Source organism: Nycticebus coucang, chromosome 4 (genome assembly GCF_027406575.1).
Source record: "Nycticebus coucang isolate mNycCou1 chromosome 4, mNycCou1.pri, whole genome shotgun sequence".
In the NCBI taxonomy this organism is placed as follows: Eukaryota; Metazoa; Chordata; class Mammalia; order Primates; family Lorisidae; genus Nycticebus; species Nycticebus coucang.
The window spans coordinates 140194304-140216298 of record NC_069783.1 but is presented as its reverse complement, the minus strand read 5'-3'; the positions used below and the strand labels follow the sequence as shown (position 1 = coordinate 140216298).

Below are 21995 nucleotides of genomic sequence, written 5' to 3'. Positions count from 1 at the left end.
TCTGGAGGCTTACTAGTAAGTTGTAAGACTTGTTCTTAAAAAGAACTTCATCAACTTCTGAGGACTAAGTACTTAACCACACATGTAAGATACTTCTGGCAGTCCTAGAGCTGGAGTGATTTTCTTTTTTACTAAAGCATTTAATTTTGGAATCTTGATTATTCTAGTTTCAGGGATTTTCTTTCTTTTTTTTTTGAGACAGAGCCTCAAGCTGTCGTCCTGGGTAGAGTGCGGTGGCATTACAGCTCACAGCAACCTCCAACTCCTGGGCTCAAGCGATTCTCCTGCCTCAGCCTCCCAAGTACCTGGGACTACAGGTGCCCACCACAACGTCCGGCTATTTTTTTGGTTGCAGCCGTCATTGTTGTTTGGCGGGCCTGGGCTGGATTTGAACCCGCCAGCTCAGGTGTATGTGGCTGGCGCCTTAGCTGCTTGAGCCACAGGTGCCGAGCCGTTTCAGGGATTTTCTGTTGCTTTCAGGATTAATCCAGTTTCTTTAACTTGGCATTCTAAATTTGCCACAATTTGACTTCTACCCACTAGTTCTTATATTCTCTCCCACTCTCACCTGCTCAGACTCTCAGCCTTAGCTAAACTGGTATAATCCTTGAGCCCCAGGTATGTCATAACATTCTTGCCTGGTTGCATTTATTAATATTAATGACATTCTTCTTCCTTGCCACTTATCTGAATCCTGCCTTTCTTAAGGGCCCACCTAAGTCTCTCTTTATCTACACATCCTTTCCACTCAGAACTGTTTTCCAGTAACCAGCTGCTCCCACAGCCTCTAATGTCTCTATACTCATTTGACACTAAGGTTCTGCTATCCTGTGTGGTAACTCTTCTTTATGTTCAAGTCATTTCTCTCCAGTTGGTTTGTAAATTCCATGAGGGCAGAGGTGTCCTCTTTTACTTTTGGTTTTCTTTTGGCAGTTTTTTTTTTTTTTTGCTGGGGCTGGATTTGAACCCGCCACCTCTGGCATATGGGGCCAGCGCCCTACTCCTTTGAGCCACAGGGGCTGCCCTACTTTTGGTTTTCTTTATTTGATATTTTACAAATTACTGAAGTATTTCATGATTGTTGAAACCTGTGAAACTAAACACAAAAATAACAAACTGTTGAACCAGGTACTATTTTAAACATCTTATAGACATTAACTCATTTAATCTCACAATAAAATAGATATTATTCTTACCCACATTTAATAGAGAAAGGAATTGAAGTAAAGGGAAATAAGTAACCTGTACAAAATTAGGAGCTTTCTATCAGTTCTTATAAATAAAGTATTATTGAATCTTAGGTGAACCCATTCAGTTACTAAGAGTCTATGGCATCTTTTATGGGACAATGGCAGAATGTGTTGTGCCCAAGTCACTGGATTCCCCACATAAATCACCCAGAGACCAAGTCTGATGCAAAAGCAAGAGGTTGTTTATTTACAAGCTCGAGCCTGGGCTCCTTGGTCCTGGCACAGCAGGAGAGCAGAGAAGCCCCGATCTCAAAAAGGAGGGAGGTTTTTAAGGGTACAGAAAGGAAAAAAGGGAGGGGGTGAGGTGAGCCATTGGGGCGAGCTGATAGGGGGGTTAGCGGACTGAGCACTTGTCCTTGGTTGTCTGGGAGAGTGTTGTGCAAGGGTGAGGATCATGGGGCAAGGACGGAGGGAGGGGGAGGGAGCAGGTTGCCTAACGCCTTTGGTATGCAGCTGCAAAATGAAGACTGAGGAACAAGATGAAGTTAGTTTTAACAAAATGGAGTTAACTTGGTCCTTACATTCCCCCTCTTTTCTTGTGCCTAGAAGATCCAATCATGGGTCTTCAGTGCCTTTTATGAGCCCTAGCTCTATGCCACTGCTGGTGTGTTCAGTGCTGAGGGGGGTATACTGTGCCTGTAAGACCATTAATTGAACAGTATTAATTCTAGCTCAGATGAAAGCCAGTAATTTATTAATTATGCAGGGGCCGAAAGTTAATAGTAGTAATAGGATTACAAGTGGGCCCGCTATGGTTGAAATTAAAGTTGTGAGCCAGGGTGACTTGCTGAACAAAGATTCATACAAGCTCTGAGACTGTTCCCTCTCGAGTTTTCTTTTGTGGAGACCTTTTCTCACTAACTCCATGGACTATTTGATTACTCCTGAGTGGTCAGTATAAAAACAGCACTCTTCTCCTAGGGCTACGCATAATCCACCTTGCTGAAGTCTAGTCCTCGCCTATTTTGGAGTACTACCTCAGAGAGGGACGTTAGGGACTCTTGAAGGTGGGAAATGGAGTTTTCTATTCTTTCTATGTCTAAGTCTATTGCAGCATGCAGAGCTCCGTAGTTCTTGTCTTGTAGGACTAAGGAGGAGATTACCGTGCCTGCTCCTGCTATACGTAGTCCTATGAGCATGGTTAGAGTTATTGCTGTGACTGGTTCTCTCTTGGTTCTTGTAAGTGTGCCTGCAGCTGACTTGTATGCCTGATATAAGTCCTCTTCTGAGTGATAGATTAGCTTGGGGATGAGCTGCACTAAGACACAAAAGCCCCGGGTTAAATCAAGGACTGCCCCATGTAGACACGGGGTGAGCCCTGTTGAGCAAGCCCACAGGAATTGGTAGGAATTATATATCCAGTCCTATCCCAGGTGAGAGTTTGATTACATGGATGTTGATATTGGTGGGTGTCTGACCTATACAGGTTCCTTATCCTATAATGGACTGTAGGGTGACTCGGGGCTTAGACTGTGCCAATGGCAGTCGTGAGCCTGGGAGCTGATTTTAGGTTTGCTTATTAGGGCAATTCCCTCATAGTATGGGGGTCTGGCTTTTATACATAACCAACAGGACTTAGTAAGGTCTGGTCTGGAAGTATTTAAGACTTGGTATGTAGCACTGACTAATTTCCAAAGTGGATTGGGATCTGTGGTAGGCACAGGTGTGGAGTTTAGAGTTAGATTTTGGGTACTGAATGCTTGGTCCGGGGAGTCAGGGGAGTCACGGAGCTCAGGGGTGACTACAGGGGGAGGCTTAAACACTATATCAGGGCCTACTGCAGCAGGCTTATTATTAACAGGGGTGTATAAGATTTTGAGTTGGAAAATATTGCCTGGGTCTGCACCAAGTGTGTTGTACAGTCTCACACCCCACCATTTGCCGAGTTCCCAATCTAGCATTTGCTTTCCTTTCTCCGTAAAGGTGATACTGACTGTGTCAGGTTTGAGGCCTCCTGCACAGGAGTGCCCTCTCCAAACAACCCTTCCTCTTTACTTGGATCAAGTCTCCTTGTCTCGGGGGGTTCCACCATAATTGCCCGGTGGAAACACAGTTCCATGAGTTACAGAAATATGAACTTGCTCCTCCACACTTATTAGGAAGGTGACCGGGGCAGACATAAAAGTACTTGGTTAGAGTATTTCTGGACCAATATGACTGCCACCCTGAGGGGCAGGGTCTAATCCCTACCAGATTATGTAGGTCGACTAAGAGCTCTGGGAACCAAGTACCCTTATGGTGAACTCCAGAGGTCTGGTTGAGCACCGTCTCTGTGCTAGCATGAGTGACTAGCCACGTTATCTTAACGGGGCGATGAGGGTTAGCAGTGAGGGGTATAATCAGCAAGGCAGAGTAAGTCAGTAAGTGGTACACATACGGTGGCATTTCTGCAGTTTGAGCTTCAGTGGGTTATCAGGGTCCCATCGGAGTTTCCACTGGGGAGTGGAGTCTTCTTTGATGGTGAACAGGTCGGCTAGGTGAACGTGCATGTGATGTATCCAGGAGGTGATGCCGTCAACCTTGAGTGCGGTGAGAGTAACGAGGACCACGGTGTACAGGCCCTTCCACTGGGGCTCCAGCGGTTCTTGTCCGTGACGTTTCACGTACACCCAGTCTCCAGGCTGGAAAGCGTGTAGTTCAGGGACAGGTCCTGAGCTGTAGAGGGCTATAAGTTTCTCCCAATCAGCTCATTGTGCCTTTTGATAGAAATGTAAAGTTATTGCATAACCTTTCCAAGCTTTAAGATCCAGGCCCTTTGAAGTGAGGGCATTGTAATGCAACTTAGGGACTTTAGGGGGTTGCCTTCCAAAGAGAATTTCATAGGGAGTTTTTCCGGTAAAGTAGGGTGAGTTTCGCACTCTGTACAGGGCAAAGGGGAGGAGAGACACCCAGTAACCGCCTGTCTCCATGATTAATTTAGTCAGGGTCTGTTTTAGGGTATGGTTCATCTGCTCTACCTGCCCTGAACTTTGGGGACGATAGGCAGAATGTAATTTCCAATTAGTCCCCAAGGCTTCCGCTAGACTCTGCACTACTTGAGAAGTAAAGGCTGGGCCATTATCTGATCCTATCTGATTGGGAATTCTAAACCTAGGCATATATCTTCTAGTATTTTCTTTGCTGCTACCTGCACAGTCTCATTTCTGGTCGGAAATGCTTCTACCCATTCTGAGAATGTATCTACGAAAACAAGGAGATATTTGTATCCATATTTACCTGGCTTAACTTCAGTAAAGTCCACTTCCAGTATGTACCTGGCTCCGTCCCACGTTCTCTGGACCCTGGATTATGGGAGCTAGATACACTGTTAGTCACAATACATACTTCGCATGAAACTACAACTTTGTCAATTTTAGTATTCTGGTTTTGTATTTTGATTTTGGCGTGGCGCAGCAAGTCTTTCATTTTGCATGACCCTAGGTGGGTGGATAAATGGATTCTATGGAGGATTTCCTGTCCTAGTTTTGCTGGCACAAGTGCTTTGCCATCACTTGTGACATACCATCCGTTGTACTTCTCGGGGGAGTGGGCTTGTGGGATCTGCTTTATCCATTTTAGTTCCTCCGGAGTATACTCCGGGGGAAGTACTGGGAGTCCAGGGTCTGGCAATGTAGTAATAGGAAGCTCTTGGATAGCCGAAGTGGCTATAGTCCTGGCGACCTGGTCGGCCCACCAGTTGCCTCTGGATACAGGGGAGTCACCCTGCTGATGGCCAGGGCAATGAGTGATGGCTGTTTTCTGGGGAAGCCATAAGGCCTTTAGGAGGTCAAGTATTTCATTTTTATTTTTGATAGTCTTTCCCTCCGCTGTAAGGAGTCCTCTCTCCTGGTAAATTGCCCCGTGTATGTGGGCAGTGGCGAAGGCATATCAGCTATCGGTATAGATGTTAAGTCTTAGGCCTTTCCCCAGAATCATGGCTTGTGTTAGAGCTATGAGCTCAGCTTTTTGAGCTGACGTCCCAGCTGGGAGGGGCTCTGCCCATACAGTCTCGGTCTTAGACACTACTGCCGCTCCTGCGTACCTGCATCCATCTTGTATGAAGCCGCTCCCATCTGTGCACCAGGTGGCCTCCGCATCAGGAAGGGGCTGGTCTGTAAGGTCCTGGCATATGCTGTGAACCTGGGCTAGGATGTTAACACAGTCATGGAGGGGGGCGTCCAGGTCTGGATTCGGCAGTAGGGTTGCCGGATTGAGAGAGGTCTTTGGTAGGAACCAGATTCGTGGGGGGTTCAGCAGAAGGCCCTGGTAGTGGGTGAGTTGGGCATTGCTAACCCACTGATCCGGTGGCTGTTTGAGGACTCCCTCAGCGGCGTGAGGGGTCATGATCAACAGTTCTTGCCCTAAAGTTAATTTATCTGCGTCTTTAACTAGCAATGCAGTAGCTGCAATGTTGCGTAGGCATGGGGGCCAGCCTGCCACTACAGGGTCTAGTTTTTTTGACAGGTAGGCGACCAGCCAGGTCCAGGGACCAAGCAATTGAGCAAGCACTCCTTTTGCTATGCCTTTGTGCTCCTCTACATACAGATGAAAGGGCTTGGTAATATCTGGGAGTCCTAGGGCTGGGGCCGAGACCAAAGCTCGTTTCAGGGCCTGGAAGGCTCTTTTTTGTTTTGTGCTCCACTGGAAGGGCAGGCTGTGCCGGGTGGCTTCATAGAGGGGCTTTGCTATCTCCGCGAACTCCGGAATCCACAGCCAGCAAAACCCAGCTGACCCAAGGAACTCCTGGACTCCTTGCTGTGTTGAGGGGTGGTGGTGGATTTTCAGAACTGTTTCTTTTCTTGCCTGGGACAGCCACCACTACCCATCTTTAAGGATGTACCCTAGATAACTCACAGTTTGTTGACAAATCTGAGCCTTCTTGGCAGAGGCCCGGTACCCCTGAGCTCCTAGTGCAGTCAGCAAGTCCTGGGTGCCTTGGTGGCATTCTGCTTCTGTCTCGGCTGCGATCAGAATGTCATCTACATACTGTAAAAGAGTCAGGTGAGGGTGCTGCTGCCAGTACTCACTCAGGTCCTTGTGTAGGGCTTCATCGAAGATGGTGGGGGAGTTCTTAAACCCTTGCAGCAGCCGGGTCCAGGTAAGTTGACCATGGATCCCTTGCTCTTCATCGTTCCACTCAAAGGCGAACATTGCCTGGCTCTGGGGGGATAGTGGGAGGCTGAAGAATGCATCTTTTAAGTTGAGAACAGTGTACCACACTCGATCAGGGGTGAGAGCACTTAATAGTGTATAAGGGTTTGGGACGGTGGGGTGGATGTCTAGTACCCACTTGTTGACCTCTCTTAAATTCCTGGACTGGTCTATAGTCATTAGTCAGTGGCTTTTTTTACAGGCAACAGGGGAGTGTTCCATGAAGATTGACAGGGCACTAGTATCCCGCTCTTAAAAAGCCTCCGGATGTGAGGTGTGATGCCTCGCCAGGCCTCTTGAGACATGGGATACTGCCGTACTCGTACAGGTTCAGCCATTGGTTTAAGCTCTACGATGACCAGTGGTCAGTGGGCAGCTAGCCCCACTCCTCCAGTCTTAGCCCAGGCAAGTGGGTAGGTTTTCAGCCATACAGTGACATCTGTCGGCTGATGGCCCTCAGGCTACTGCTGGTGCAATCTGTACTCATCTTCAAGTACTCACCCTCGACAGGGTGAGTATTTGTATGGGACTCCCATGCTGGTCTGTGACAAGGGGTCCTTCATCTTTGAAGATGATATGAACCCCTACCTTAGTTAGGAGGTCTCACCCAAGAAGAGGGTAGGGGCAGTCTGGGATAACCATGAATGTGTGGGATACCCGGCCCACACCTAAGTCAACGGTTCTTCAGGTAGTCCATGAATATTGTTTGATGCCTGTGGCCCCCTGGACCCATGATTTCCTGGGATCCATAGGGCCATGGTCCTGTGTCAGGACTGAATGCTGGGCTCTGGTATCTACCAAGAAATTAATTGGGGTCCCCTCCAGTCTGAGAGTTACCCGGGGCTCGGGGAGGGGTGGCGAGCCCTGACCCCCCTACCCTTCGAGCCCGCTCAGTTCCAAAACTGGCACTGAGGGGTGGGGGACATGAAGGTCTGGGAGGTGGTTTCTTGGGGCACTCCGGGGCCCAGTGTCCATGTTCCTTACAATAGGCACACTGGTCTTTCTGGAGGCGGAGCCTTTCCCCACCTGGGGAGCCCTCTTTACCTCCTGCCGGCAGCTGGCACAGCCGCCTGTTTCTTTCATCCGAGGTCGCGGCTGTGGAGGCCAGGAGGATCCTGGCTAATTCCTGGGTCTGTCTTTTAGCCGCCTTTGTTTGCTTTTCTTCAGGGGTCTCACGGTTGTTGTAGACTCTTTGAGCAACTTCTAGGAGATCCTGCAAAGACTTCTCGCTCAGTCTATCTATTCTCTGCAGCTTGCGCTTAATGTCTGGAGCTGACTGATTAACAAAGAACATGACAACTGCTGCTCTATTCTCCTCAGCTTCAGGGTCTAGGGGTGTGTGCATACAGAATGCCTCCATAATCTTTCTAAGAAAGCTGCTGGGGATTCTGCCTTTTCCTGCTGCACATTACCTACCTTGGCCAAATTAGTCAGCTTTCTAGCCGCTTTACGGAGACCCCTCATTAGAGTCTGGTGGTAGACTTGGAGTCTTACCTGACCTGTTCCTGTATTAAAGTCCCAATTGAGGCGAGAAAGAGGAAAAGTGGCATTGATGAAAGCCTAGTTGGTGGTGGGGCTTCCGTCTGTGTCCTCCACAGCCTTCCTGGCCTTAGCCAAGATGCGGTTCCGTTCCTCAGTGGTGAAAAGGACCTGTAATAGTTGGTGACAATCATCCCAGGTAGGCTGGTGTGTAAAAAGAATTGAGTCTAAGAGGTCAATCAAGGCAGTAGGTTTTTTGGAGACCTTAGGGTTCTGCATTTTCCAGTTATAGAGATCACTTGTGGCAAAGGGCCAATAGTGGTACGGCTGATTCGGGGGGTTCACTCCATCAGGGGGGTCCGAAGCGCGGAGAGGCAACACTGTGGAGTCTGCCGTCAGATCGCGCAGGGATCTATGGCGGGTGTGAGGTGGGCTCTGGTGGCTACCCTTTGGACCTAGGGCTGGAGTGGCCTCGCTGCCTGGCGGACTCTGAGGAACAGGTGCCTCCCCAGGTGAGGGTTGATAGGGAGGGGGAAGAGCACTTCTGGATCAGTTCCTTCTTGGAGGACCGGGGGTGGGGTGGGGGGAGGGGCAGTGGGTTCAGGGGACTTCTCCTTTTTCTCCTTCAAGGCTAGGAGTTTAGCTACTTCCTTGCCTGACGGAGGAAGGAGGGGTTTTAACCAGTATGGTGGGTTCTCCACGAGGTCCTGCCAAGCAGTTATATATGGGATCTGGTCCGGGTGCCTGGTCCCAGATCTATAGACTATATCTTTGACCTGAAAGATAATGGGGAGATGAAAAGTACCCTCTGGTGTCTATCTGACATGGTATGCCGGCCATTCAACCCTGCAAAAAAACACAAGTTTTCCTCTGGACACGTTAAAGCTGTACTCTTGGGCTTTGTCTTTGAAGTCCTGGAAATGAGTCAAAGTTAGGGAGTGGGGGTCATCTGCATCTGTCCCATGTTGCCCTCCAAATATAATAAAACACAGACAAAACAAATAACACCCAAGATTCCTCCAGAAGACAGAAGCCTGCCCTTGCGAGTTTTCAGGCAAAACTGAAAATGAGATGACGGTGTAACCCCGTCTGGCGGTCACGACCCGCCTTGTCTCTCAACCAGAAGGATCGCCTCTCTGTGGTCTTCTTGACCAGAGACTGGGGAATCCATGTTCCAGTCCCCCATCCATGGGGCGTTCCCTCTTCTACTCTGTTGGGGATTCCACATCCCAACTACAGATTTAACAAATGGAACCAACATGGAACAGGACAAGACAAATGCCGGCACACACACACTCACCTCTGGAGCAGGTACTTGGTGATTTGGGGGTTTTTTCCCAGATGAGCCCCCAAATGTTGTGTCCAAGTCACGGGATTCCCCACATAAATCACCTGGAGACCAAGTCTGATGCAAAAGCAAGAGGTTGTTTATTTACAAGCTTGAGCCTGGGCTCCCTGGTCCTGGTACAGCAGGAGAGCAGAGAAGCCTCAATCTCGAGAAGGAGGGAGGTTTTTAAGGGTACAGAAAGGAAAAAAGGGAGGAGGTGGGGTGAGTCACTGGGGCAAGCTGATAGGGGGTTTAGTGGACTGAGCACTTGTCCTTGGTTGTCTGGGAGAGTGTTGTTATTGCTCGGAGCAGACGTTGTGCAAGGGCGCAGATCATGGGGCAAGGACGGGGGCGTGGGAGGGAGCAGGTTGCCTAACGCCTTTGGTATGCAGCTGCAAAATGAAGACTGAGGGACAAGATGAAGTTAGTTTTAACAAAATGGAGTTAACTTGGTCCTTACAAATTAACTACAAAGCCTAAAGTATTTATTATCTGGCCCTTTACTGAAAATTTTTGCTGACCGTTGCTCTAGATCACATAGCTTATTAGCAGCCAAACAAGGATTTGAACCTGGCTCTTTGGCTCCAGAGTTCATACTCCTAAGCACTGCACCATGTTGCCTCCCTCATCTTCCTCCACCCTCAAGCCACCCTCTGAGGTGACTAGTGTTAACAACTTCACGTGCTGCTTTCCACACCTTTTTTCTTGCACACCTTTTCATACAAATGTGCACAATCATCTATCAATACACAGAGTTGATTCTAGTTATTCATAGCAGTCATGTTCTATAAGTTGCTATGACAGTAAATTAGTGAATACTAAACTGCTCTTCTTAGGGGAGCTATAGGGTTAGGATTTTTATCAACCAGTCTTTACATAACTTGTGTTATGTCTGTTTCTATTTAAAGATACCTATTTAATATGTATTGCTTGTTCATTAACTTAAACTCACAGGCAACAGCAGTATAATTCATGAATTCATGTCTGAATTAAAATTATCTAACACATATATTTCCCTGTAGGGTATATCACAGCGTTCTTGAATTTAAGAACGTCAGCACTATAGTTGGGAGCCATTTTAAGTAGCAAAATCACTAAAAACCAACCAAACAAACTCACAGAAGTATATAAAACTTAGGGTACAAAATGGACCAAGGAAAGGATACATTGGAGTATGAGAGCTGAAACAAGAAGGCAGAGCATGGCCTTGTTTGACCTCAGCTAGAAATGTGCACTTCAGTGACTTACATTTGTGATCACTCTGCACCTAACTATAGGTGATCACAAAAATTAAAAAAGTATGGATTTGGGGGTTACAAATAAATTTTAGTGAGTAAGCAAATTCACAAATAAGGAATCTGCTACTATAAGGTTGGCTAAATATGTGTAAGGTGATATCCTCTATATGGATTTATTGATTGATTCACTTTACAAAATAGTTATTCCGTATACATTACTCAGAAATTTGCTTTTTGGGCGGCGCCTGTGGCTCAAGGAGTAGGGCGCCGGTCCCATATGCCAGAGGTGGCGGGTTCAAACCCAGCCCCGGCCAAAAAAAAAAAAACACCAAAAAAAAAAAAAAAAAAAAGAAATTTGCTTTTCTTTGATTAGGTCATTAAATATGAAACATTCAGTTTTTTTTTTGCGGGGGGGATGTCATTTATTTTATTCAAATACAGTATATACATGCATTTTTGCTTTAAGGTTTGTGACCAACATTGTATAAGATCAATGTTTGGGCCTTATGTTAACTTCTCCACTGGGACTTACACACAGCAGAAAATGTTAGTGTAACTTTTAATTTTTCTTTTTAGATGAATAGAATTCTAAAGTGATTTAGCCACCTGGAATATTTATGTAAAATATAAAGAGAATCTAGATCAGTGGTTCTCAACCTTCCTAATGCCACAATGTATTTTCCTTGTTAAAAAGGGGTCGCAGCCCACAGGTTGAGAACCGCTGATCTAGATGATTTCAATGTATTATAGATTTCTGGAATTTTATATTAAAAATACAAAGGGCTTATTATACAATTTCTCCAAAACATAGCATTTATTACAGTCTACTCAAAATCAGATATATCTTTCTCTGTAAATATTTTTAAAGCTATTTTAAAGTTTGGTCCCCTAAATGAGCATGATGAACAATATTAATAAAATTGCTCAAGAAATTTTCCCTTGAAAAAACTTTCTTATTACCGTCTTTGAAAAACAATACATCTACTTTAAGAAATGCTGAAATATAGCAATTTGAATTTTACTCATTTTTTCCACCAAAAAGATATTTCTACTTTAAACACAATAAACTTAAGATTTTACCTTGTCCCTATGAAGAGCCTAATAAGCAATGTGCTAATTCATATTTAGAAACAACAAAAAAAGAAAGACAGTGGTAATGCAACTAAGATCTAATTAATGATTCTGGATGTTCAAGTAAAATTGGAATGTTTATATTCTCAACAAAAGAAAAAAACGATTGAGCATCTGACTTAAGAAAGCCAAAATATTTTGTCAGTGCTCAGATGAAACATGGGGATCAAGAAATTAATAAGCTATATGTACTTCTGATAACTAGATTAGTGAACAATTATAACTTAAAAATGACATTTAATTTATTTAATTAATTAACCTTAATTAATTAAGGTTGAAAATGCCATTCTGAATTAAACCAGTTAAAGACATAACAAAATTAAAATTTAAAAAAATTCTTAGTTCAAATTGGCCACACAGTTTTAATGGTTGTAAAATATTTCAAATTGCTAAAATTTCGGGCGGCGCCTGTGGCTCAACAGGTAGGGCGCCGGTCCCATATGCCGGAGGTGGCGGGTTCAAGCCCAGCCCCGGCCAAAAAAAAAAAAAAAAAAAAAAAAAATTGCTAAAATTTAACTGAAGTACTGTATTTATGGCACAGTACTGTATTTTTTATAACAAAAACCTAATTTAGTGGTAACGTCCTAGGTGACAAAACCTTTTAGACAAAATGACAGATGGCTATCTTTAAAAAAGAAAAGCATAAGGAGAATACCATTGCCCCATCCTCCAAACAGTTCCCCTGGCAATTCCAACATCAAGATTCAATTTCTCTCAAATTTATACTATATATTTTAATCACTGTTCTCCACCTTTTAAAATTATTCCCTAAGGAAGTTTGATAGGTTTTTCAGTCTCAATCAACCAAACCTCCCCTACAGTTTCAATATCACAGGTAAAGAATCTGTTTATGTATTACATGCATACTTGTGTTTTATGCATAAAAAGATTTTTTTGTCTCCCAAACAAATTTTCACTAAGAATACATGATATAAACAGTGAAAAATTTACAGTATTACAACTTTTTTTTATTTGACAAATAAGTGGGGAGAAGAGAAATATATGTATTTTAGCACTTAGATACGCAGATTATTTCCAAAATAGTTTAACACTTAACTGGTCAGTTGTATTCAAATCAGTTTTCCCTGAAGTAGGCATTATTCCCAGCTACAGCCAGTCCTCCTTTTGTTGGAATGGTGTGGGACTGTAAAAATGGCCATGTGAAGCAATCTTAATAATCCATGCAGAAAAGTGTGATTGTTTCCTGACCTTCAAAAATCAATTATCCAGCATGTTTGCTATGAATTATTTCTCCCCCTTCACTTTCGATTTGCTCATATAACCACTTGCGGTCACAGCGGCACTCAGCTCCACATTTAGTAGAACCACAGGAAGGACAAGCAAAGGTCCATTCCACTGAAAATCAGGAGGCCCTGGCTGTCATAGACCTTACTCTTCGCCAGTTTCACTTGTCTGTCTGAGCCAGTAGATGTATTTTTTGTAAGCCTTCTTTTTTCTCTTTTACCAGTTTCTGGAGTCAATTCAATTCAATTTTTGCTTTCCTGGATTTGTGAATTGTAATGACCTCAAAGCTTTAGCAGTTCTTCCATCTGATTCAGGTTTTCTTTTCTGGCGGTCCTCAGAATCAACATCCACACTTCCATTAGTTATCTGTGTACATTTTGTTTTTTCTTTTTTTTTTTTTTTATTGTTGGGGATTCATTGAGGGTACAATAAGCCAGGTTACATTGATTGCAATTGTTAGGCAAAGTCCCTCTTGCAATCATGTCTTGCCCCTATCTGTGTACATTTTGGACAAAGCTTCCAACCAGGTACAAGTTGTCTTCCAAATTTTGCACTCAGAAAAGTGGCATCATGTAAGTCAATTACATGCAAATTTTTTTTGGCTAGTTCTTTGTGTATGTTAAATGGGTCACAACATGATTTCTGCAAATCCTCAAATCTGTCAAAGTAAATTTTTACATGATGAAAGCAAATTGTATTGTTCCCAGAAAGTGTCATTCCAGTTCTGAGTTGAAGTAAGAGCATATCATTTGATGATAATTCTTGCAAAGTCTTGAAACCTGTGTGATGAGTATAGTAGGATTTTTTTTTTTTTTTTGAGTATAGTAGGTTTTGTGGCACTCATTTGTGGTACGAAGCTGGACTCCAACTGAACATGGATCCATCATTCTTGGTTCCATCTAATCTTCCCACTTATTTTGTTTGGAGATCTCTCTTTAGTAGATCATGTGCTGATCACCCTTAGCTTGAGCGGTCCTCCACCAGTTTCGAGCAGGACGCCAGTCCCCACTAGGCCAGGCACAGTTCCCTGCCTCCCAACTAGTCCTGTGCTACCCGAAATGTTCAGTTTTGAATCAAAAGTGTAGTTTATTATATCTTAAATAAGAAGCAGCACAGTTAATCTAAGTATGCACTAAACAAAGGACACAGTTTTGCCATTTTTTTTTTTTTTTTAGAGACAGAGTCTCACTTTGTTGTCCTTGGTAGAGTGCTGTGGCGTTACAGCTCACAGCAATCTCCAGCTCTTGGGCTTAGGCAATTCTCTTGCCTCGGCCTCCCAAGTAGCTGGGACTACAGGCGCCCGCCACAATGCCTGGCTATTTTTTTTGTTGTTGTTGCAGTTTGGCCAGGGCCACGTTTGAACTCGCCACCCTTGGTATATGGGGCCAGCACCCTATTCACTGAGCTACAGGAGCTGCCCCAGTTTTGCCATCTTAATGGTAGCTTGCATATGCCAGCAGTGAAGAAGCCTGGAGAGGAAGTGGCTATGAAATCACAAAAGGTGTTTTCCAAAGCTTGTTGAGAATTGAATATTTTTCCTTGTAAGAAGTTGTCCAAAGCCTGGAAAAAGTGGTAGTCAGTTGGTGAATATGGTGCGTGACAGGGTTTCCAAGTCAGCCTCTATCATTTGAGCAGCAGTGTTCATTGAACAGCATTGTCTTGCAAGAGGATTGGCCTATCTCTATTGACCAATCTTGGCTTCTTAATCACAAACATCTACATCATTTTTCACCATAAGCTTTTTTGAGAATATTCTCTTTTGGGCTGAGTTTCAGTACTTCATCTTTATCCAACCATTGTGCTGAACGCTTGTGATTGTCAAAAGGCATCCATTTTTCATCACACATAAACATACGTATAGAAATGATTTCACTTTTATGTTGTGACAGCAAAGAAAGACAAGTTTCTAGACAATTTCTCCTTTGATGCTTGTTTAATTCACGCAGAACCCTTTCTGATTTACTTCAACTAGTCCAATATTGTTGGAATAGTAATGTCAAGCCTTGCTGCTAATTAATGCATAGATTAAGATGGATCTGCTTCCATTACAGTTTTTAGCTTTTCTTTATCCATCTTGGTCTTAGGTTGTCCACATGGCTCATTTTCACAATTAAAATCACCAGAATGGAACTTCTTAAACTCTTGACATACTGTGCATTCATTAGCCACATCCTTCCCAACCATGATGGAACTCATATTCAAAAATAACACGAATCTTATACTTATCCATGGTTTCACAAAAATTACTCTGAAAACAATTTGAAAGACACAATCCAAAATGTGCATTTGAGAAAATGAGGATATACCTTTATGATAAAAAAAAAAATCAAGAAGTGTCAAAGTGCAATGCTAGAGATAACCAGCTGTCAAACTTAAGGAAATTAGTCATTTCTTACTTAATAACCTAATAACAATGAATTATATTTACAAAACTTAGTAAATATAAACCTTTTTCCTTCTTTCTTTATGTCCCCATATGCTACCACACATGTTTTTTTAAATTAAAGGTGTTTATATACTAAATGGCTAATCTTTTTTATCTCTTAGCATTCTCAATGTGTGGCAATCAGTAAATGTTTGTTGTTTAGTTTAGCAAACATTAATTTATTGACTAAGATGTGCCAGACAGTACGCTAGGTAGGGGGTTCACAAAAGGGAATAAGACGTGGCACTCTGCCTTCAAAGATTGTATTAGCTGGTAGTAAGTATCATCTTTGCAGTGAAACAGAATGTAAGATACATGAGGGAGGGAATTTTTATCTGTTTTGTTCACTGCAGCATCTCAGAATCTAAAACAATAGCTAGATTACACTGAGAGTAAATAAATATTTGAATTAAGATTTCCATATTTGGGTACTGAAAAGAAAAGCATTTCTGGCTGAAAGAACTGCATAAGACCACATTTTGTGAACTTATTTGACCAGCAAACACTTAAATTTTTTTTCTGAGAATCTATGTTCATAAAATGCATATAAGTGTACAACTAAATGAGTTTTTACAAACGACACATTCTTAAAACCAGAAGTCAGATGTTCAAAAAACAGAACAGTACCAACACCCTCTCTTACGCTTCCTTCTACTTGTTATCTCCTGTTCCTACCAAGAGAAACCACCATCCTGACGTCCATCAGCATAATTTCGTTTCACCTACTTTAGTACTTTATGTAAATGAAATCACACAATAGTACTAGTTTGTATCTGGTTCCTTTTGCTCAGCATTACATGTGAGAGTCATCTATATTGTTAAGTATAGTTATAGATCATTCATTCTCATTGGTATTTCCAATTTGGGGCTATTACAAATAATGCTGTTATGAACATTCTAACATATGTCCTTTGGTGAAATGTATGTGTTGGGTATATACTTATGAGTGGAATATGGGTTATAGGATTTGTGTATATTTAGCTTTAATTTTACAAAGAGGTTGCACCAACTTATAGTCCCACAACCAGTGTTTAAGAGTTTTGATTGTTACACATCCTTAATAAATAACATTTGATATTTTCTGATATTTAAAATTTTTAGCTATTTCAGTGGGTGCGTAGGTTCTCTATGACTTTAATGTTCATTTTCCTGATGAAGTTCAAATACATTTTGTTAGTTGGCCATTTGGATGTGCTTTCTTGTGAAGTGTCTATTCAAGTCTTTGCCTACTTTTCTATGCAGTTGTCTGTTTTAAGGAATTTTGGGAGATCTTTATATATTCTGGATATGAATCCATTTTTCAGACATATGTATTGAGAATATTTTCTCCCATCCTTGAGTTGCCTCTTTGTTCTTAATAGGGTATCAGTGAGTAGATGATCTTAGGTTCATATAGTCTAACTCATCGGTATTTGGAAAATACTTTTCTTTTTTGGAGACAGAGTCTCACTCTGTCACCCTGGGTAGAGTGCCATAGCATCCTAGCTCATAGCAACCTCAACCTCTTGGGCTTGAGCAATCCTCTTGCCTCAGTCTCCCAAGTAACTGGGACTATAGGCATGCACCACTACGCCTGGCAGTATGGAAGAGGGATGAATAAAAGTAAAAGTGGAGATCAGGGGCCACTGCAATATCCAAGGAAAGATCCGAGTAGGTCCTGAGCCAAGGCAGTGGCCGTGAGAAGGGAAAGGAGAAAACAGATTTGAGAACTCTTTTAGAGAAAATTAGTAGAATTTAGTGAGAGACAAAGCTGCTTCTAGCCTGGATAACTGGAGTAGATGATGATTCACTTGTCTGAGAATGAAACTTAAGGTCCAGTTTTAGAAGTAGTAGAAATAAAATGAATTTAAGGGATCTACAAAGTGATCTAAGGTGCAGATGTTCAGAAAATAGAAGTGTAGATATGAGACTCAGAGCAGAAATGGGGACTTGCAGTCCTCCCCGTATAAGCCATAGTTGAAACTGTGAAACTAGATGAAATTATCCAAGAAGAGAGCTATGAAAAGAAAATAATTGAAGACAGAACCCTGGACAACCAACATTTAACGGGAAGAACAACTGGAAAAAATAAAAGAGACTGAGACAGATGTGTAGGGATAGGTAAAAAACCAAAATAGTGTTATGGTAGCTTGAAGAAGAAAATAGAGTATGTGGGCAATAGTGTCAGTTACTGCAAAGAAGTTACGTATTAGGAGGAATGAGAAGTCAATGGTAAGAAATACTTGGTGACTTTAGAGAGAACGGTGTACAATGAGGGGAGTAAAGTCAGATTCTAGTGGGGTCTGAGGACTCTCTCAGAAGGAAGGAGATTATATAATCATAATAAAACTTCAGTTTTGCTTCATATCCATAGATCATTGTGAAATAAATTGTTTTAATCTTGAATTATTGGGTAATTGTTTGCCTTTCTGCTGTGCCTTGCTTGTGAAGATCTAATTGAACGCAGTTTTTAAAGCTTTGTTTTCTTCTGGTTACCTATACAGTATCAAATTAGAAATGTTAGAACATTTTTTCATCATTTTTATGGTTAGTGGTGTGAATATACTAAAGAATAATAATCTTTTTTTACTTTTGTTGTTTTTCCAGGAAACAGTTTTTCCGTCTCAAATCACTAACGAGCAGGAGTCATTGATAATGGTGAAGAAACTTTTTGCTACTTCTGTCTCATGTATAACATATCTAAGGGGACTGTTTCCAGAGAGCTCTTACGGAGAGCGCCATTTGGATGGTAAAGTTAAACTAAATGATTATTTTGGCTGTTGTGGCCCTTATTTCTATTCAGCAGGAGTAAACCTTTCATTTCTCACAGAGTGTGCTAATTCCAACTCCTGGGCTTGTTCTCCAAGACCAATTTGCTAATCTATTTTCCATTTGAATTTTGCTATTTTTAGTGATTTTACTTATAGGAACCATTAGTTCCTGACTAGATATCAAATGACAGACTGAGGAAAAAAGAAATCTGTATGGATAAGGCCATTAATTCTAAATTACACTTATAAAAGCAATAGGCAGATCAAAATCTATTTGAATGCTATAGATTTGTGCCTCAGTTGAATTTGTTCTTTGAGGTATACTTTGGCATTGAGGAAGTTCAAAGTTCAAAAAGCTCTTCTCCCTGTTAATATATATAAATATGCTGAGAAAAAAATGCCAAGCTTATCTTTTTTTCTTGGCAAAAATGAACCTCTAATATTGCTTAAAACACTGAAGAGTAAGTTAAAACATGCTAAGAATCCTTTGCTGTGATAGTTAATGATTGTAAGCTTGACATTAAGGATCTTTGAATTTTTGTTTAAACAGTCAGACATGCCCTCATATTTCTCAATTATTAAAAGAAAAATTGGAGTTTTTTGTTTGTTTGTTTGTTTGTTTGAGACAGAGTCTCACTTTGTCGCCCCTGGTAGAGTTGTGGCGTCATAGCTCACAGCAACCTCAGACTCCTGGGCTCAAGCAATTCCCTTTTTTTTTTTGTTTTTTTTTTTGAGACAGAGTCTCACTTGGTCACCCTGGGTAGAGTGCCATGGCGTCATAGCTCACAGCAGCCCCAAACTCTTGCGCTCAAGTGATTCTCTTGCTTCAGCCTCCCAAGCAGCTGGGACTACTGGTGCCCGCCACATCACCTGGATATTTTTTTTAGTGACAGGGGTCTTACTCTGGCTCAGGCTGGTCTCGAACCTGTGAGCTCAAGCAATCCACATGCTTTGGCCTCCCAAGTGCTGGGATTACATGCATGAGCCACCATGCCCGACTCAAATAATTCTCTTGCCTCAGCCTCTCTAGTAGCTGGGACTACAGGTGCCCGCCACGACACCCAGCTGTTTTTTTTGGGGGGGGGTTCGCTCTATCTTAGGCTGGTCTCGAATCTGTGAGCTCAGGTGATCCACCCGCCTCTGCATCCCAGAGTGCTGGGATTACAGGCATGAGCCACCATACCTGGCCAAAAATTAGAGATTTTTAAATGAAGTATGAGCCTTAGTCTTCCTCTTCCTTTCTCTTTTCCTTTCCAAGCTCATTTTTGGTTAGCATGGATATTTATTCTAATCAGTTACATTCTTTTCTTAATTGCCAGGTTTTCTACTTTTATTCCTTTTGTTTTTTGTGCCCTTAAACTGTTAATCTCATTGCCTTATATTACAAGCTGTTTCTGACTCTTTTCCTTCTCTTGTGTATATATATATATATATATATACACATATATAAAAAGCTAGGACTCATCAATTTTTTTTTATTAAGTCATATACACATAGATCATGAATACATTTATGCATATGTGGGGTACAATGTTGTTTTTTTATACAGTCTGACATGCTTACATCAAACCAATCAACATATCTTTCACTTCATTTACTTGATTATTGTGTGAACCTTGTTGATTTGTCACTATAATAGGAACTGTCAATTGGAAATAAAGATATACAGATACAAATTTCCTTATGAAATGTTATTTTTCAAACCCTAATTTAAATTTTTTTTTTTTTTGGAGACAACTTCAAGCTGTCACCCTGGATAGAGTGCCGTAGCATCACAGCTCACAGCAACCTCCAACTCCTGGGCCCAAGCCATTCTCCTGCCTTTGCCTCCCAAGTAGCTGGGACTACAGGCGCCTGCGACAATGCCCGGCTATTTTTTTGGTTGCAGCTGTCGTTTGGCAGGCCCAGGCTGGATACCAACTCGCCAGCTCAGGTGTATGTGGCTGGCATCTTAGCCACTCGAGCCACAGGCGCCGAGCTCCTAATTTAAAATTGATCACATCTGTATCTAATGATATACCTTAGCCTCATTACAATTTAATCGGGTTTTTTGGGTTTGGGGGTGGGGAGGTTGAGACAATCTCAAACTGTTGCCCTGGGTAGAGTGTCGTGGTGTCACAGCTCACAGCAACCTCAAACTCTTGGGCTTAAGCAATTCTCTTGACTCAGCCTTTCAAGTGGCTGGGACTACAGGCACCTGCCACAATGCCCAGCTATTTCTTGGTTGCAGTTGTCATTGTTGTTTAGCAGACTCGGGCCAGGTTTGAACCTGCCACCCTTGGTATATGTGACTGGCGCCCTGCTGACTGAGCTACGGGCACCGCCACAATTTAATATTCTTAAGCAATATTTTATTCTTTTTATGAGCGTCAGTAAAATGCATGTGTGCTGTAAGTATATAATTATGATATTTGCAATTATGACAACCTCGTTTTTATTATGACCTCTTTTGGTCTATGAAATACAAATCTCTAATAGTGAATGTGTTTATATCTAGCATATAGTTGCAGTTCCCCTTATGTTTGGAATATAGAGTCAAATTCTTGTTAGAAAGAGTTTTCTTCAAACTCTTGTTTGAAAAAAAAGAGTCATATGGGCTGGGTACAGTGGCTTATACCTATAATCTTAGCCCTCTGGGAGGCTGAGGCAGGTTAATTGCTTGAGCTCGGGAGTTGGAGACCAGCCTGAACAAGAGAGACCCGCTCTGTACTAAAAATAGAAAAAAGTAGCCCAGCATACTGGTAGGCACCTGTAGTACTAGCTACTCAGGAGGTTGAATCACTTGAGTCCAAGAATTTGAGGTTGCTTTAAGCTATGATGACACCACAGCACTCTTCCTAGGGCTACAGAGTGAGACTCTTGTCTCAAAAAAAAAAAAAAAAAAAAGGGTGGTGCCTGTGGCTCAATGAGTAGGGCACTGGCCCCATATACCAAGGGTGGCAGGATCGAACCCACCCCCAGCCAAACTGCAACAACAACAACAATAAAAAATAGCCAGGCGTTGTGGCAGGTGCCTGTAGTCCCAGCTATTTAGGAGGCTGAGGCAAGAGACTCGCCTAAGCCCAAGAGCTGGAGGTTGCTATGATCTGTGATGCCTAAGCACTCTACTGAGTGCGACAAAGTGAAACTCTGCCTCTTAAAAAAAAGAAAAGTCATTTTTTTTGTAATTAAGCACTTACTATGTGCCATTCACTACCATAGGCATGTGGGTAATACCATTCCTTATGTTGTGGGAAGACGAGGCCCACTGAAGAAAACAAACACTGTCCATATTTAAGAGGAAAAAGGCTTTTTTACTCAGCCAGCAGAGCAAATGGTATAGAAGAATTCAAAATGGCCATGCTCCCCAACTGGCTAGGTCTTTCCCTTTTTATCTTCAGTCAAAAAGTTCCAACCCACAGGTATCTTTCTCATTGGTCAGTTTGAATTAAGCGGGAGAAACTGTTCCAGCCCCCACAGAACTACAGGAGAAGAAGCGGAAATTTCCAGGTTCCAAGAAGTTAAGTTTCTACAAATTCCTAAGAGTTGAGGCACCATGGGGAGGACCCCTCAGGTGTATCCTTGGGGGTCTCCTTGAGAAGACCTGTGCTCTAGATCTTACCCTTCCTGGGTATCCTTTCTCCCTTATAGCTTTATTATTATTGTTGTTATTATTATATATTTTTAGAGACAGAGTCTCACTTTATTGCCCTCGGTAGAGTGCTGTGGCGTCACAGCTCACAGCAACCTCCAACTCCTGGGCTTAGGCGATTCTCTTGCCTCAGCCTCCTGAGGAGCTGGGACTACAGGCGGCTGCCACAATGCCTGGCTATTTTTTTGTTGCAGTTTGGCTGGGGTCCGGTTCAAACCCGCCACCCTCTGTATATGGGGCCAGCGCCCTACCCACTGAGCCACTGGCACCGCCTGAGCTTTATTTATTTATTTATTTATTTATTTATTTTTTGTGGCAGTTATAGTGGAAGTGATGTCTCTCTCTCAATGTTTGTCTTTAGTGACCATCCTAAAAAAAATGTTTAATAC

At 42.5% G+C, this 21995-nt stretch overlaps 1 protein-coding gene and 1 pseudogene across 13 annotated transcripts in view; one reads left to right on the top strand and one right to left on the bottom strand.

Moving 5' to 3' along the window:
- HORMAD2 (HORMA domain containing 2) overlaps positions 1–21995 on the top strand; it is a 144770-nt gene that overhangs the window by 21526 nt on the left and 101249 nt on the right. For all 13 annotated transcript variants that reach the window (XR_008379507.1, XM_053588014.1, XM_053588013.1 and 10 more), the window contains one exon: positions 17812–17953. Coding sequence is in view for 12 of the 13 variants with exons in the window: in XM_053588014.1 (XP_053443989.1) it covers positions 17812–17953 (142 nt within the window). In the remaining variant the exon portion in view is untranslated. The remainder of the gene's footprint in view (positions 1–17811; positions 17954–21995) is intronic.
- On the bottom strand, positions 12504–15201 carry LOC128583631 (ARL14 effector protein-like; annotated as a pseudogene).